Source organism: Pleurodeles waltl, chromosome 1_2 (genome assembly GCF_031143425.1).
Source record: "Pleurodeles waltl isolate 20211129_DDA chromosome 1_2, aPleWal1.hap1.20221129, whole genome shotgun sequence".
NCBI classification, from domain to species: Eukaryota; Metazoa; Chordata; class Amphibia; order Caudata; family Salamandridae; genus Pleurodeles; species Pleurodeles waltl.
In genome coordinates this window covers 835005520-835023901 of record NC_090437.1, presented here as the reverse complement: position 1 = coordinate 835023901, position 18382 = coordinate 835005520, and the positions used below count along the sequence as shown (strand labels likewise).

Here is an 18382-nt window from a genome sequence, read left to right as displayed (position 1 = left end):
GTGGGCCAAATGCCTGTGACAGGGCAGAACCAAAAACATCTCGAAATTGAGGGGGACCCAAAGTGGGTCCAAAAGGGCAGTTTGAAAAAAAATAATTTTTAGGCTGACAAGTGGGGGAACATTTGCATTGGAATAGATGAGACAGTGCTGGGTGGTAGGAATTTTGTGGATTCCTGCAGATTCCGGAAGGTTCCATTGCAAAAATGTGGAAAACATTTGTGATTTCCAGCAAAGTTGGAGGTTTGCTGGGCATTGTCGGTAAGAAAATGGTGTGGGGTGCATATAAAGCACACCACCCTGGACTCACCCTGAAGTTTAGTTTTCAGATGTGTCTAGTCTTGTGTATCTTTCAACATGGCAGCGTCCCAAAGTGCAAAAAGCGCAGCCCTCACCATTCCAAGTGGGACGATTTTGAGAGTTAGCCAAGCTCTCATGGCCCAAACGTAAAACCAAAACCCAAAATAGTCAAATGTCCTTTTGCTTGCCATGGAATAAGATGTTTTAGTGTGTGGGGGGAGAGCTGAAAGACAGTTACCCCCTTCAGTTGGGGTGGGGGCAGAACCATGCCCATACTGGTTGGTAGGCATCACCACACTATTTTCTTTTTTTTATTCCTTGGCATCTAGTAGACTTTCTGCCTCCCCGGGGTGTGGATCGGGGGTAATTGCCCCATCTCCCCACTGGTTGGCAGAACAACTTTGGCCCCATTTATTTGGGGTGGGGCAGCTCCCCTTAAGCGCAATAAAAAAAAAAAATCCCTGGTGTATAGTTGTTTCTGCCCCCCTTAGGGGCAGATTGGTCTAATAAAAATAGGGCGATCTGCCCCCAAGGGTGGCAGAAATGGCCTAAATACAATTTGCACCCCAGGGGAGTGACCGTTGCCTAAGGGGTCCCTCCCCATAAATAAAAACATAAAGTAAATAAAAAAATATTTATCCTTGGTGTCTAGAGGTTTCTGCCCAATCTGGGGCAGATTGGCCTAATTATAATAGGCTGATCTGACCCCGGGGGGCAGAAAAGGTCTAAAAATATATTTCCTCCCTGGGGAGCGGCCCTTGCCCAAGGGGCCTCTCCCTTTCTGCGTAAGTGTAAAAAACTAAAAAATCCCTGGTATCTAGTGGTTTCTACCCCCCTTGGGGGCAGATTGGCCTAATAAAAATAGGCCTATCTTCCCAAAAGGGGGGCAGAAATGGCCTAAAAGTAATTTTGCCCCACGGGGAGCGACCCTTGCCTAAGGGGTCACAACCCACATATAAAAAAATATAAAAAATTAAATTAAATTATCCCTGCTGTCTAGGGGGTATTTGTCCCCCCCTTGGGGGCAGATCGGCCTAATTATATTAGGCCGATCTGCCCCTGGGGGGGCAGAAATGGCTTAAAACTCATTTGGCCCCCAGGGCCGCTCCCCTTATGAGTAAGTCTAAAAAAAAAAATCCCTGGTGTCTAGTGGGCATTTCTGCTGCCCATTCGCATCATGATCGGGCAGCAGAAATGCTTGCAGAGACATGAAAGGAAAGTAAAGGCCTTTCCTCTCCTTTCATGCCTCTGCCTGCCCCCTCCTCCAGATCGTAAGAGAAATGCTGAGCATTTCTCTTACGCATCGCGCTGGAAGCTTCCAGCGCGATGGGAGGTGACCTCTAATGAGGTCAGCATGTGATTACGTCACTGGGGGGTTAAGGTGGAAGGGGAAGCGATTCTCCTTCCAGCCGTGCCATGGGGCTGTGGGGGCATGACCCTCAGGGGAGCACTAGCGCTTCCCCTTAGGGCCAGTACTAGGACATAATGGCGTAAATTTGTGACGCTTCAGCTCCGCGCCACCAGACAATTATGTCCTTGGCGCCCAAGGGGTTAAATAATCTAATAAAACATGTAACCAATAACACTTTATATTCAGACCAAAAGTACATTGTCCCTTGTCCTTCCCTGCTATGGTCCGAGTAGCTTAATTTTCAAAACATAGGTTTAAGCTAGATCTAAACTTCAGTACAGTGTGTCTTAACAAAGGGTTTGGCAATTCATTGATATATGTAAACTCATCATCCCTTTCCTATGACTTTCTCAAACATCGGACTGAAATCTTGCTTTTGAAGTACTATTTGTCATCTTCCCTGGCACAGCTTTTAGACAAAGTATGTAGCTCCACTTTAGAGATACTTATTTTTAAGAGTAGCAACCTCTAGGTTTATGGGTAATCTTCTACATATTTCAGCCAACCATTTTCTAGCCTCATGTGTCCAACTTACAAAGTGTAGAGAATTTTAAGTCTCATTAATTGAAGTATATTGTATGGCCAGTGATGCAATGTTTAGCAAGCTTCTAATAATCTGCTGTACATTTCTGGGTGCAGTTTATCTAGTCTATGCACAAAATCTTGAATTTTATATTTTGTTGCAATGGGAACCAATGGAACTCTTTCATTGCCTGCATGAGGAATTAGGATTTCCTTTGTTTTAGTTGTAGCTTAAAAGCTTGTTTTTGGAACCTCCCATCCTTCTGAATATATTTATTCAATTTTCCCTCATAAAATGTGCTAGTCAAACTATGTTAGAACAAGGTGTCTGGTAAGTTCAGTTTGAGGGAGAAGCCTTCAATCATCATCAATTGGAGGTTGATACTTTGTTTGATGCTAAGATTTGTTGCATAAAAGGGAGTTTATAGTTGACCCAGATTCTGAAGGTTTTTAATACTCTATGTTCTTAAAGATACTGAGACCTGGACTTTCTTATTAGGTGCACCCACAACAATCACGATCTCAATTAGTCTCAGTGTTAAGGTACACGACAATTTCCATCATCCAGTCGTGAATGTCACTTAAGCAGTCTGAGATGTTGTTTTGGTCTTCCTTATTGTTTCACAAACAGATGTGTGTCTGTCAGATATGTGTACATTTAGAACTATAGTTGGTGTATCAATATTTTATACGCCAGTGGCTGCACATAAACAATGAAGAAGTGAAGTGACATCATATCACTACAAAAACAAATTGACTCTTTTTTTCCTGATCTATTCTCTCCACTCTAACATGAAGACGATGATTCAGTATGCCTCACTCTTTTAATCCCCAAGGAAAGGTAATGGAAAACTTAATTTGATTACAAATGGTCTTAGAATTGAAAAAAAACGTCTTTCTCTCCATGATCCAGAGTTTAAATATCATGACATTCTTAGTCTCTTGTATGCCTTGGTTTCCTTTGAGTCATGATGTTAATGCATTTATGAGGTTTTTCCATATTGATCCATAACAGAAAGAGGCAAATATCATTTTAGCCGGATCTGAAGCTAAGGTTTGACTGTACTCCTTCATTATTGATGCAGAGCTTGGTTCTAGTGGAATCTTTGATGGTTTAATCAGTTGTGATGCAAGGATGAATGTGTTGTTTTAAATTGCAGAAGACAACAAAGTTCTTGAGGATCCCAGTTTCAAATGAGGCCTCTTCAGGACAGCAGTGATAATGTCCTGCATTTTCTTGAGTTTTGTATCAAAGATGAATAGGAAAAAGCGTCATTGGTGGGCTGATATATTTGGAACATTGTTGCCTCTTAAACCCTCAGTCACTTCTCAGATCTTTGACAAATTCTTGATTGAACTCATTTTTTTAATAATTACTATAGATCAGTAAACCACTTTGTTCATAACAAAGCATTGTTGCATCTAGTTATTTGATCTTTACATTCTCTTCTAATAACCTAATTTGCTGAAAGATCCAAATTATTCTCAGAATTTATGCACACACAACTTATACACACTTGATGTAGAACCAGATTTCAGTAACCTAGGAGTGCAAACACAGACTGTGGGCCAGATTTATACTTTTTGACAAAAAAACGGCACAAACACAATTTTACATCAAAAAGCTTAGTGCTGGCTAGCGCCATTTTTTACCACCGTCTGGCCGTCATATTTATACCACGCAAGTGCAAAGAAGAAGCAAAATGGACCCAGAAAGCCAGGAGAGACCCCAGGGTGACCCCAATCAACCAGGAACCAACCAGGAGAACACACACAAGTCCTAGGGGAGGGAGAAGAAAAAGAGAAAGTGTTGTTTCAGTGCAGAGGAGCATGAAATACTTGTGAGAGAGGTGATGGAGCACATACATCAACTCTTCATCACCTCAGAATTGCCATTTGGCAGGAGAGAGGCAATCTGGCAGCAGATAGTCGACAAGATTAACATCACAACATCCCTTGCAGACAGTCAAATAAACCCTACTAGCAGAGAGTAGGAAGGCAGTCAATACCATTCCTGAGGTTACATCATGGTGGTGTCCCTTGCAGTAACACCTTGCAACTTCCTTGCCTCATTGTCCCAACACATGTTTTCTGCATTTTATAGCACACAATTAATTGCCAACAGTACCCAGACATGTGTTGGTAGCACCACCACCCCGCACCCCCAGCCAAGAGACCCCCAAGAAGTCCTGGTCTCCCTCCAGACACCACCTCCAGTTGCAAGGAGGACAAATAATGTAGCAGCCATCCCAGATACCCCACCCAGCACCCCAATAGTATGACCTGCCAGCACCAACACAGCTGAGGACTCCGAGGACCCAGGGACCAGCTATGAGAGGAAAGTGGTAGGAGTCCAGTGGGAGCAAAAAAAGCAGGTGTGTGTGGGGATGGAGACTGTGTTAGCCAACCTAGAGGGTATGCACAAGTGCCTCATTACTGCAAATGAACATACTGCAGCCAAATGAGGCACACACTCCTCCTCCAAGCTGTCCAGATGTTTTAGCACTAGGGAAACATCCCTCTGCAGATCCTGAAGCAATTGTGTGTCCATGGCAGCAGGTGGAGTGGGCTGTTGCACTGATGTTGAAGCTGTTACAGCCAATGTCTTGGGTGTGGTGCTAGCTGTGCCCCCTGCACTTCTGAGAAGCTGGTTCTCTTCTGTGCCGTCTTAGCCAGTGTGGGGACCCCTTGTGGTACTACCCGCCATTCCCCTGTTGCCCTCTCTGCATGGACGTGGCGAACCATTTGTCTGCACCCAGACTCCACTGCCAAGATATGGCGGTACCTCACTGCCCTCTTCTGGAATGCACGCAGCTCATAATTTGTCATGTTGGCAGCTGTAAAATGGAGACAGGCAAACATCAGTGTCAGCAATGTGTGGAGTTTGTACAGATTAGTAGCTTACACTGCTAAATCTAATTACACATGCACTCTGACTCACATTCCAGTATAGACAATGGCCCTGATAAATGTAACAACAACTCTGCCTTAGCATCATATTATTGACACTAAAGCAATGCAAAACTAGAAAATGAGCCAAACATTTGTGCATCACTTTTGTGTAATAAAGAATAATGCAAAGGCAGCGCTAACTTTACATAGATGAGGAGGAAATTCCTCATCATCTCTGTCTATTTCCAACCAAACATCACCGATAACTTGGACATGTTAGTGGGAGGATGGGATGCTGTTGGTAACCATAAGGGGTCAGAGCTGATAGGTACACATGCAAGCTTGATAAATATAACCGTCACCTACACTGTGAGATCACATATACCTGCAAAGTTGGTATTCCTCTCCCCCTGAGCATAAGGGGTGATGGCCATGCAATTTATCATCTCAACTGCCCTGGTCATCCACCAAGGCATGCCCACTCATACAAGAAGTCAAGGAGTGGACCATATGTTAGGAGGGCTGACAACTAGGAAGCTAGTATCCATAGGTCTATCACATCTACATTCTTGTGTCCAGGTGTAGACACCCATCAATACCTGATCTGCCACTACTATTCCTTTCACACCCATTTCCCTGCCAGCAAATGTTTGGCCTTGACCTGCATGCAAGCCTATTACATTCCACATAAGTGTAACATACATGGAGTGCCAAAGACAGAGAGCCATGCAGGGGGACAATTGGCAGCCCAGTCCTCCGTCGTCATGGCAATACAGGAATGCACCAAATTGTCTTCAATATGGTGCATCCCTGTGTTGTGAGAATGATGGAGTGCGTAACAGACAATATTCTCACACCGTTGTTCTCTGTCATTCTTAGTCACATATCGCCCCATATGTGGCTTGTCACCACCTTGTGTACACGATGCTGTCCACTGTGCACCACAAGCCTCACAAGATGTGACCCTCCGGTGGTCCATGGGGATCCTTTAAATGGGCCATAATGTCACCATCCAGCCTACATTGATATCTGATCATTCGACAGCTTATCACATCTGGCATTGTATTCAACACACATGGCTCACTCACCCCGATCCTGGATTACTTCACAGGACACACATTATCATAATCACTGGATACATCTGGGTCCTCACATCATGCCACTTCACCAATCGTGTAGGGGGCAGGTCCACTGTAAGACATGAATGGCAAACCATGCCTAGTGTCAAATCATAGTCACTGCGAGTGGACATCAAATTTCAGTGGGAACTAGTTGAGAGGAGTGAGCTAGTGGAAAACAGTGCAACAGACACATCACTACGATCACACAATGACCCAGACACTCAGGTGAGTTAGAGCCACAGATCTGAACGCTAGCACTGGGTCAGAGACTCATGTAGTGCTACACCCTGCAACAACCATATAGGGGCCATCTATAGAAGACAGAACAACATGGTATAAGGAGGAGTTGTATAAAGAAACATGATACAACCCTGCCACTTTCCAAGACATAAAACTCAGGTACTAAAGCGTGTCCTGCAAGGCACCCAGAGGCACTTTGTGATAAACATGCCACTCAATTTTAAGTCTGCAATGATCATGCCTTGATTAATACAGGATGGATGTGGAAAAGTTGTCTAATAGTATCAAATGCCCCATATTCATTGCCCCCTAAGGCGGGTAAACCCTGTTTGCTAACATAATCACAGGGGCAGGGGTCATGTGCGTGAAATGATGACAAAGTTACACTATACATGCATTGCCCAACTTTGTTGACACAATCCAGGGAAACTGGCGGTGCCTTGGTGTTTCATACATGACTCTATGCCGGGGCACAGGTGTCACTATGCCCTCTGAAAAGTGTGCCTTCATGATGGTTGTGCAGAACTCATCAGATATCAGACCTGCATTGGTATCATATTTGGACATGGGAACTCCAGGCCTAGACTGGCGCAGATACACTTCATTCTGATTGCATACAACCTGCCCACAAGCATTGCATGCAGCACTCCAACTCATCTGCTACTGTCATTCAAGAGCAGTGGGCAGTCAATAGTATACCAATGGGAGACTAACCAACAGGTCTGCCAATCTCAATCCCAAGGTGATTGAGCAGATCCTGCTTCCTGGCCACCAGATCTGCCCAGCTTTGTTTGAGCTGGTGCTCATTCCTGCTGGTCCTGTATATTCTCTTCAGGTGGCAGAACACCTTGCCCCACCGTAGCCGCCTGGCCTTGGTCCAGTATCCAAAGATGACCCGGCCACCCATCTCAAGCATCATAGGCAGGTAGTGGAATATCAGTCAAGCTCATCCTCGGACATCCTTGTCATCCTCCCCCTTCCAGACATGTTGAATTATATTCAGAGTTGACCCCAAATACAAAGAAAGAAAAAAAGAACAGAAACGTAACCCCACTAACTTATCCCAACTATCCCAAATTAGTAACAACCCCGGAAGGAAAGCCCACAGCACAAATGCAAATCTAGACAAAAACTACATAAAACCACAGCTACTGGGACAAAATGCACACAGAATACAAGAGGACATGACAGATGGGACACCACAAACTCCAAGACACACCCAAGACTCAAACACCAGCTCCAAAATACAACCACACAGTCCCAAAGCACAGACAGTAAAGAGAAAGTGAAAATATACCCAATGTACCATGCTTGTAGACAGGATTTCTTATTACATCACGTCCGGTCCCCGTGTGTCACCTTTTTCAGTTATGCGTGTATTACTTTGACACATTTGACATTTGCGTTGTTTTTTTTAGATGCATAATGCACATGCGTCATTTACATTGACGCATGACAGTTATGCGTTGATTTCAAAGAAGGCTGCATTAAAAGGATTGTAAGGGTAGAATTCACGCTGAGGGCCCAGGTGTCATTTTGTTTTCATTTGCAGATGTTTTAGACGCATTTGCGTCATTTCCTGATTGCGTGGTTTTTTGCAGTGTCCTTAGATCCACCCTGAATCAACATACATATGACATGAGCTACCACATATTGGGTATGGCCACATGTGGTAGTCCATGCAACAATGTAGTAAAGGTGTTATTAGTCTTTTCCATCAATGTGTGTTACGGAGACAACAGCATGCAAATTGTTGCACGGCGCGCATATATATATGTGCATGTGTGACAACAGTGTATACACATATGTTTGCATTCAGTACAACGCAATACTTCTGATATTTGATTGTGTATTGTAGATTGGTATGTGATGTGTGATATTGTCATACAGATCATACTATTTTGGAGGTGCATACGCAGGTCAGGCATTGTTGATGATAGGCAAACGATTGCGACCTAGGAAATGTGGCCTGACATCTGTCTCCGTAGTTGGATTTAGAGTTTAGGGAGAGCTGTGTGAAGACAGCACATTTGCCTGACATGTTTACATCTGTGGTACATAGTGTGTGTGACACACTCTGCCTATATTCCAACCAGAATATGGTAGGATCACATATTTTGGATTTCAATCATTGCATTTACCAATGGTTGATGCTTTTTGTATGGTGGACCGGCAGACCTAGCTGCATATGTTCTCCTCCATACTAATGTGCAGACCACAGATATGTCTGTACAATGAGTGAGGTCATGTTTACCCTGTGTCAAGCTTGTGCCCCATGGCAGTGGCAGGACAGATTACCATGGATAGACTGTGCAGGCTCACCTTCTTCCATTGGTTATAATCCCTGGGCAAGTCATGATGAACATAGTTACCAATGATGCCCCCTCTAGTCACACATGTCCCATGCAGCCATTGCCACTCTCACAGTGAGTTGGGACAGTGTTAAGTTCCAACATGACTTGATTTCTATTTTTCAACATCCCCAACCTCAGGTGAGGGCCCCTTGCATACATCCTATTGGGACATGATGTGGTTGGGTGTGATGAGCTATTGATTAGCAAGTTGGCAACATGAATGTACAATATGTGTTGTGGTCCATGAATTGTGTCTTTCTGTTGTCACATACCAGTGATCAGGCTGTAAGTGATGTGTGTGATGGTGGCAATACAATGTTACACATCACATATGATGTCACAACATCACTTGTCAGATTAGTAACTGTTAAGCCTCAGATTCCTATGGTATATGTAGTGGGGATTGAATAGACCAAAATAGGATTGGTTGTATATGTGAAGTGTTTATTTAAATAAATAGAACATGGTGATTTCAGTGATTTTTATGTGAGAAAGATCTCAATAATTTCTAGTCTCTGGCATACCCCAACAGCTGTGTTGTGCTGTTCCCCCTCCATATAATCAGCACCATCCTACTCCTCATCCTTCTCAGGCAGGTCTGCAACCTAGTCATACATTCGAACATTCATTCTCACACATAGGTTGTGCAGGATGGCACATGTCAGGAAGATTTTACGCACAATGTGTGGGGCAGAATGGAGGCTGCCTCCTGTCAGGTCAGGCACCTGAATCCTGATTTCAGTATCCCAAATATCCTTTCCATGACATTGCGTGTCTGATGGTGTCCCTCAATTGTATGCTCACTCTGCTGCTGTGTTTGGGTTTGCAAATGGGGTCATCAGTCACGGCTGTATGCCATAACCCTGATCCACTGAAAAAGATAACAGATGTAAGTTGTTGTTAAGGCTTGAAACAGGTTTGTCATGTAGCATGGCAGTTGGTATTTGGAGTTGTTTGTGACTCATACGTGCTTGTGGTATGGTGTGAGTTCCTGGCCTTGTACTAAGTTTTACTGGCACTGTGTTGTTAAACTCAAGGACCTGGGACATATAATTAGAATTCCTGACTGATGCTCAGTATGTACGTACCATGTATTGTGTAGTGCACGTTTGTATCAGTGTGCTATCACCAGACGGGACATGACACATCCTTGCAACACAATGGGGTCAGATGTGGTGACAACGTGGTAGCCCTAGAGAGCCTGGACATCCCAGCCATTTTGACTTGTGTCATTACAGATGAAGTGCAACACTTTGGCCCATTGTAATGAGTAAGTGACAATGCACAACACAGTTCCAACATTAGCAGCACTGTGTTGCATCATTTTCACTATGCAGGAATTCATCATGTGAGACATGTTACTAGGCAACCCTTTGTCATCCCCTGCACTGGTGCCTAATATGCAGCCGTGCACAAACACTGCCAACCTTGCACCAGGGTGCTTGGCTGGCTGCCCTGCGGAGGTGGATGTGTCTGTGCAGGAAGGGGCACCTTGCTATACATATCCTGTTTTGATGGACAATTGGCTCTTTCTGTGTGTGTAGCAGTATGCAGCATGCTAAGGTGGCACATTCATATGGGTTCAAATCGCAGTAAATTTCCTTATTGCAACCTGCAAACGGCACACCTGAGGTGGTGTTTGATGTTGGCACTGCCTCAGCTTTTGGGTGACACCTACATCTGAGTCAGCATCATCATGTTATGTATCTTGTGGTGACAGACCTACAGCAACACACACTGCACGCCCCTTCCACGCTAAGTGCTGCGTGGGAGTGTGCCGATGTACAGTGTGGCTTCATGTCACAAAATAGTGGTCATCTGCCAACTTGTACATAGAGTGCAGGCCATGACAATAGCACTGGGGGTTCTAACATAGGTCCCTTAGTGATCTTGAGTGGCAGCTGATGTTTGCGCCAGCCGTCAGGTGTCCAAGGGTATGTACCTCATTATTTTAGGATGATCAACATTATTACCAGTGTCTCTCCTGTTTTCCAATACCTATATCAGCATTTATACTGTCAACACATACACAGTGCAGGCTATGGGATGGAGTCCAGCTACTTAGCAAATGTGTCCCTTAGCACAGAGCATGTCAGGTCAGTGATGTCCTCTATACTCCTACTGGGCCCCACTATGGCATCTATAATCTGCACTTTCTAACAGTGACTCAGCCCCATGGTGGGACATTTATTGTATATGGTACAGACATGATGGTGCTGTGGGTCAGTTAGTGGTGTATGTGAGGTGGCACACCAGTAGGTGTGGTGCCTCTACTCACAAATCTGGCACATGGTATGTGATGGCCGTTGATGTTGTATTCCTATGTGTGTGACCCAATGCATCTGGCAGATGTATATGCACACTACAGATAAGTCAGGTATGTGTTGATGAGATGTAGTTGGTATTGGCACCAGTCGTCTGGCATTTGAAGTTTGTTCTGGCAGAGACTTGAACCACGTGAATTAGGGGGTCTGTGCCTATGTGTGACTTATGTTACATGAGCACGGTGTATGCCATTGACATTGCTGTGCAATTCTTTGTCTGGTTTATTGTGTGTGTGAAGTGTACTTAGTAGGCAACCTGTGGGCACTTGTAGTGGTTTGTGTACATCTTCTGTGAGCAAAGAGTACATATCTGCACCTGTACTTCACGTGGTGTACCTGTGGGTGTGGGTGTGTTACGTACATGTGGGTGTATATGTTTGTGCTGTGCACTGATTGTGCTGTACTGCAGCATGGTGCATATGTGTTGTTACCTGCACATCTGTGTTACCCTGGCCATGTATTTTTTGAGTGGTGTATGTCTTGTGTGTCCTACAGGGTTGGTTTGTTGTGTGTATATTGCTAGGTTTGTTGACTTACCTACAAGTAGGACATTTCCATATTGGCCATCCTGGAATTGTTTGTTAATCCTGCTGTGCCTGAATATGTAGGCGTCATGTACGCTCCCAGAATACTTGGCCAAAATGTTTGTGAATAGTCCCCAGTGGTCCAGTATGGCCTGCACAATTATGGAGTGCATGTGTTTGCGATTCCTGTATAAATGCTATGTTGCTGCAGGTGGAACAAGTCGGACATGGGTACAGTCCATTGCACCGAGCACATGCGGAAAGCCAGCAAATTGGTAGAACCCCTATTTTATCTCCTGCTGAATTTGCTGGGTGTTGGGGAAGCTGATGTGGTGGGGTGTCAGAGAGATAATTGCATTTAACACCTTTGGCAGGAACACCTAGAAGGACGGCTGTGACACACCAGCAACAAGGGCACCCGTTGTCTGAAATGAGCCACTTGCCAGCATGTGCAGGACAGCTAGCAGCTATGCACAGGTGGTATATTATGTGGGGTCTGCAAGCTGGCTGTGATGTGTGGCTCAATGTGGTGCAGCAGGTGTAGTATGGCTTGCTGGTTCAGTCTGTATGTCCCGGTGATGTCTTGTTCCGTGAGGCCAAGGTGGGTTGTCCTGTTTCAGAATATCCTATCCTGCCTTCTGCGTTGCCTTTGTGGGCCCTGTTGTCATGGTGGTGGTTGCTGTTTTTGTTGTTGTCCTCTGTGTCGTCTCCCAAGCTGGAGCAGTAGCACTTCCATCTTGCCCTGTGGGTTGGTAATGTTGCTTCTGTGTGTTTTCTTTAAGTAGTGGTGTGTGGGCCTCATATTAATGCTAAGTCTGACCCAGGCATTAAAATTTGATGCAAATCAGAGTTAACATCATTTTTTGGGTTCGCCTCCCACCCGTGCGTCATTTTAGCGCAGCTGGATAAATATGGCACTAGGGGATTAGAGTCATTTTTTGGATGGGAACGTCTACCCTGCATCTCATTGATGCAAGATGGTTTCACACATCCAAAAAATGACGTTAACTCCAATATTTTGATGCTAGATGGGTCTAGCATCAAAATATATAAATATGGAGTTAAGTTTGAGCTGAATTAGCATAAATATAATGACTCTAATTCAGTGCAAAGCAAGTATAAGTATGGGCCTAAGAATCTCAAGAGAGGAAAATGAGTCTTCCCTTCTAGTTTTTCATAGCAAAGTTCAAATTGATAGTGCTCCAAAGTCTGAGCAATAATGTAGTACCCATAAAGATCAGCATTGTTGAGATCGTTAGTGGGTTCATTGTTATAAAAAGATACCTTTGTTGGCATTATGGATACCTTCATTACAGGAATGAAATATGTAGCCCTCTTTTCCCAACTTTTTATGTCATTGTACTCTATGTGTACGCATTTGATGCCCTTTTTTCTTGCACAGGTTTCTTACGTGAAGGCTATTGATATATGGATGGCAGTCTGCTTGCTTTTTGTATTTTCTGCACTACTGGAATACGCAGCTGTAAATTTTGTGTCCAGGCAGCACAAGGAACTTCTACGATTCCGTCGCAAAAGAAAGAAGAACAGGGTAAGAATGCCTAATAAGTGCCAAAAGAGCATAACACATCTTGAATTGCTTCAGACGTATTTGTGTATTTATCACCTATATGCTTGTGCAAAGTACAACCAATCTACATTTCTTCTTGAAGAACGAATGTCTCAGCACATGAACTTACACACTGACCTACAATTTTCTTACCGTCATTTTTTCTTTTTCAATATTCTACAATATTCAATGATTCAGACATGTGAAAAAATGAGGGCATAAACTTCACAAGTAATGCTTTATTGAAACATCTCTGCGAAGAAATGCATTGGCCTCAAGTGCTCCTCGTTTTTATCATGCATTGAGCATTGAGGTTCGGAATTTAAGCGAGATGACTTGCACTTGTTACAAGTTTAGCCCCAAAATGGGTTACTACATTTGGATACATGACCAAATATGCCGGCGATGTGGACTTCACTGCATTCAGTAATTATCATATCCAGTAAAGCAACCACTGCCAAACAGGCGTTTGCACAGCAGCCATTAATTACCATAGCATGCATAATCGAGTCATTTGAATTTTAAAATGTAGTTTTTCCGAGAGATAAACAACATCTTTCTATTCCTAGCACCAGTTGTTTGATAGAATGATTAAAAAATTGCAACAACCTGTTGTGTTTTAAACCAATGAACATGTGGATACAACAAGTGGTATAAGTATGTCTTGCGGGATTATAGTAACATGTCTGGGTGAGTAACTTCCAGCTGAAGAAATGCAATATCACAATTTACTGTGCAACCTCGATATACAAAATGGAAAAGAATGAGCAAAGGAGACATTTCTACTGTTGAATGTGGGTCGAGGGACTTGGACTCCGAAAGTTGTGTTTTTTTAATGCTGAGTCATAAGTAACTAAGGGGCAAATTTTTACTTGTTTGCGCCGGATTTGCGTCATTTTTTTGATGCAAATCCAGCACAAACTTAACTCCATATTTATATTTTGACGCTAGACCCGTCTAGCGTCAAACTATTGGAGTTAACGTCATTTTTTGCCTGCGGAAAACTACCTTGCGTCAATGAGATGCAAGGTAGGGGATCCCGGGCAAAAAATTACTCTAAGGCCTTTGCGCCTTATTTATCCTCCCCTGCAAAAATCGCCCACGGGAGGAGGGCCTTAAATAATAGCGCTTAGCCTGTTTAGCGCCATTATTTAACGCCTGAGTCAGAGGCCGTGGAAACAGCCCACAGGTGCCCTTCCCTGCACCCAGGGACATCCCCACCCACCCACACCTGGAGGACACCTAAGGGTGGGGGGACCCATCCGAGGTAAGTCCAGGTAGGTTTGCGTCAAAAGTATAAATCAGGACCTAAGTTCCCATTTTACCTGAGCTGTAGATGGAAAGATGGAAACACACAAGAACCTTCCTCTTCTAAGACCCATATTCAGATGCAAAGAGGAGTTTGTACCCAAATTCAAGAGTCTGCATTTTTCAGAAAGTCTAGCACATCCTCAGTTTTTTAAAGATTAATATCACCAGGATAAACCTGCTTAAAGTTGGTTGTATTGAGGCAAAATATGCAGTAACCTCGTGTCCAAACCTCAATACCACATTCTGCTGTATTATGACATGTGGGATGGGTGGATAATACTGCATCCAGTAAACAGTGTATAGTTTTGCTATGTGAGGCATTACTACCCAAAACACCGCTGTAGTCATAAAAAGAGCCTGAGTACTTTGTAGAGACACTAGTCTTAAGAGGGCCTTAGAAAAAATTTACTGGTTTAAACTCTGGGAAAACCTACTGAAATAGCACCCATGTTAATCATTGCTAGCACCTCCTTCCAAGGAAGTGGTGATAGGAAAACAAAGTGGGACAGATGATGGATGATAACAAGACTTCACTGTCAACTAGAAATAATTTCTCTTACCTAGTTGTTGTTGCTTAGTTGTTGATGCACAAGCTGGGTTTAATATTAATTATGCAGTTTGTTTTAACAAAGAGTTCAGTGTTTTGTAACAGTTCGCTTTTCTTTATCCTGTCTACGTCATCAGCACCATCTTAAAGTAGCAATTGGAATCAATGTGCTGATGCCTACGTCTAAATTTGTTTGAAAAAGATCACTTCTAGCAGTCTACTGGCTGAAAAAGGACAAACAAGCAAGCAACCAGATTTGCTCAAGAAAACAAAGAGAATTTAGTTTGGCAGGGATAACTTTGGTCTGTCTTCTTGTTTTCCACTTGTGCCATTTGTGTCCTGAGGCCCAAACTGACTTTTGAGTTCCATTTTGCACAGTTTTAATTTTTTTTCCACATCTAAGTGGCACTTGGTACATTCTTTCTGCTACCCTGACTGAGAACGTTTGACTGCAGATCTGCTTTCCCCCATCTATCCTGGTTTTCCACAATTACAGTACAAGGGCATTGTTTGGGTTTTTGTTCTCCTAGATCGAGAATCAATTATCTCTGAACTTACTCCCAATCATTAAATTGTTGAGACTCATCTTAGCCGTGTTACCTTCTCAAGAAAACTCCTACTCTCAGATGGGGTAAATTTGCTGGCCCTCTGAAGTTCATACATGTTAGCCAAATTCAGCTCACTGTCACAGAAGCTCACTCTGGGAATCACTCCTGCAGGACCTGGCCTCAAACATGACTGTAGATTCTTCAATGAACGGCTAAAGATCACGTGTTATGCTTTTCATGTAAAACAACCATGAGACATGAATAATCTCCCTTCAGATGTCATGAGTGATATCATGAATGATGTAGTAGAACTAGTCATGAGTGATGCGATATGTGAGATCATAGGCAGCGCATGGCAGGGGAGCAAGTTATAGTTAGCTCTGATAACTACAACTGGTGAATTTTGGTGCTTTTTTTAATTCAAAACATTACTTTGTCCCTGACATTTTCACCTACCTTTAATAACACTTAACCCTTGTTTAAGTCTCTGCAGTCAGCCAACCCCACCCACAAAGGCTATAAATGGTGTGGGGTTGGCAACAGGCCATGCCCTGTGCCCAACAATATGCTGCACATGGCAAGTGCATTGTAGTGGGTTGGGTGCAGAGCTTACACCCAAACACCCACAGGCACAAATGGCTGAATACAAGTAATGCCATTTAAAAGGGGAGCGTAGCCCACCTTCAGAACCTCAGTGGGGCCCCAGGTACCTCATCCCTGAGGCCAATATTTTAAAAAAGGAGAGGGAAGTCTCATGAACCCTTTTCAGAGCCTCTTAAGGCCCAGAAGACCCAAATCTAGAGGAGGATGTTTTTGAAAAAAGGAGAGGAGGCACCTAGACCTTCAGCACAAACATCCATGAGGCCATGGGGCCCTAGTCCCCGGTGTCAATATTTTAGAAGAGGAGAGCAGCAGCTCTTCCAGAGCCTTTGAGGCCTCATGAACCCCCAATTCACCCAGCCAATGTTTTTAAAAAAGGGGAGAGTGGCTGCATGACCTCCATGTGATTCTCTTAATACCCAGGGTGCCGCATATATATTTTAAAAAGAGGAGGGGGACCCTCTCCCTGTGCCTCAGTGAGTCCCCAGGGACCCAATCCCCAAAGGTCAATATTTAAATATTTTTAAAAAGAGGGGAGGGGCTACCTATCCTTCCTGCTCTAGCATCTTCAGGCCCTGGGTACTACAACCCCTGGGGCCAAAAAGGGGAGGGGGTGTGCAGCCCCTCCCCATACCTCAATGAGGCCCCAGGAACCTCATCCCATGGTGCCAGAGGTGGGTAACCCAATAGCCACCCAGGACAGGACACTCACTACGAACTATATTGGGGGTGGAGCCTCAGGGCCCCTCCTGGGTGCAGCGGGAGCTGGCATTGCTCCTGCCCAGTTGGAGCAGGTATTTTCTTCAGCTCCTGCCTGGCAAGAGTGCAGGCAGAGAAAAAAAAATCTGCTTCCACTTGGCAAGTGCATTTTTGCAGGCCCACCAGGTTGAAGCAGAGAAGTCACTACCCTTGCTGCAGGCAGGGTAACCGAGTCCCAGAACTGAGCCACCCGAGACACAGTTAATGGAGTCATCCCACAAGGGATGAGGCTGACAAGGCCCCCAGTGTATCAGGGAGGAGGCCATGCACAGCCCTCCCCTTTCTAGTTAAAGCTATAAAGCTGTCCCCAGGGATGGGGTACCTGGGGCCATGATCACCCCCACCCCTTCATTACTATTTGACCCCAGGAGATGGGAACACTGAGGGATGGGGTCCATGGAGCATTGAAAAGTTCAGTGAGGGGGTCCAATTGTCTTCCCGTTCCTTCATCACAATGCAGCCCTGGGGAGTGTGTTACCTCGGGGTACCCTGGGCCACATGCTTAGTAAGGTTGTTGTGTGCTGCCTCCCCTTAATTATTGTATTGGCCCCAGGGCATGGGGATCCTGGTGCTACACTCAGCTCAGGGAGGGGGCCATGTGCCCCTCCCCTTAATTACACCACCCAGCCTTGGGGGGGTGGAATCCTTTGGGCAGTTAAAGGGTTAGAGAGGGGGCCACATGCCCCTCCCCTCTTTTTAAAAGTTGGCCTCAGAGAATGGGGTCCCCAGGGTTCAAAATGGCTTGGGTGGGGTACTCCACTCATGCCTCCTCCCCAAATATTTTTTTTAAATAATGGTGGTCCCCCAGTTTCCTTTTTCTCATGATCAAGCAAGAGTCCTGCCTGATCACAGATTTTTTTTATTTTTTTTTATTTTGTGCCCTGGGGCGTCCCTCTGGGATCCTCCCACTAGGGCTATGTTAGAAATGGGGTTTCTGGTTGGCTAGGGTATGCACCTCAGCCAGGCAGAACTTACCCACTCTAGTCAGGGCAAGGGAGTTACACGTCCAAGATAGCCCCTGCTCACCCCCTTGGTAGCTTGGCACGAGCAGTCAGGCTTAACCTGGAGGCAATGTGTAAAGCGTTTGCACAACACACACAACAATGTGACGCAATATCCCCACCACAAAGGAAACACAACACCAGATTATATGAAAATATACTGTATTGTACACAAGGCAATTATCAGACCAAACATCACATATCAGTACTATCCTGCTACCTTAGCAGTTGTCAGAACGTTACACATTAGTTACTCTGCAACCTAGCAGTAGTCACACATAACACACAGGTTACTCAGTATTCTGCAACATAAGCAGTAGTCAGGAAAACACGTTATTACATCACAGCACTTGTCATAAGAATA

The 18382-nt window shown here is 44.5% G+C and overlaps 1 protein-coding gene across 1 annotated transcript in view; it reads left to right on the top strand.

The window, feature by feature from the left end:
- GLRA3 (glycine receptor alpha 3) overlaps window positions 1–18382 on the top strand; it is a 596907-nt gene that overhangs the window by 548983 nt on the left and 29542 nt on the right. The window contains exon 8 of the mRNA XM_069244590.1: window positions 13088–13234. Within this exon, the coding sequence (XP_069100691.1) occupies window positions 13088–13234 (147 nt within the window). The remainder of the gene's footprint in view (window positions 1–13087; window positions 13235–18382) is intronic.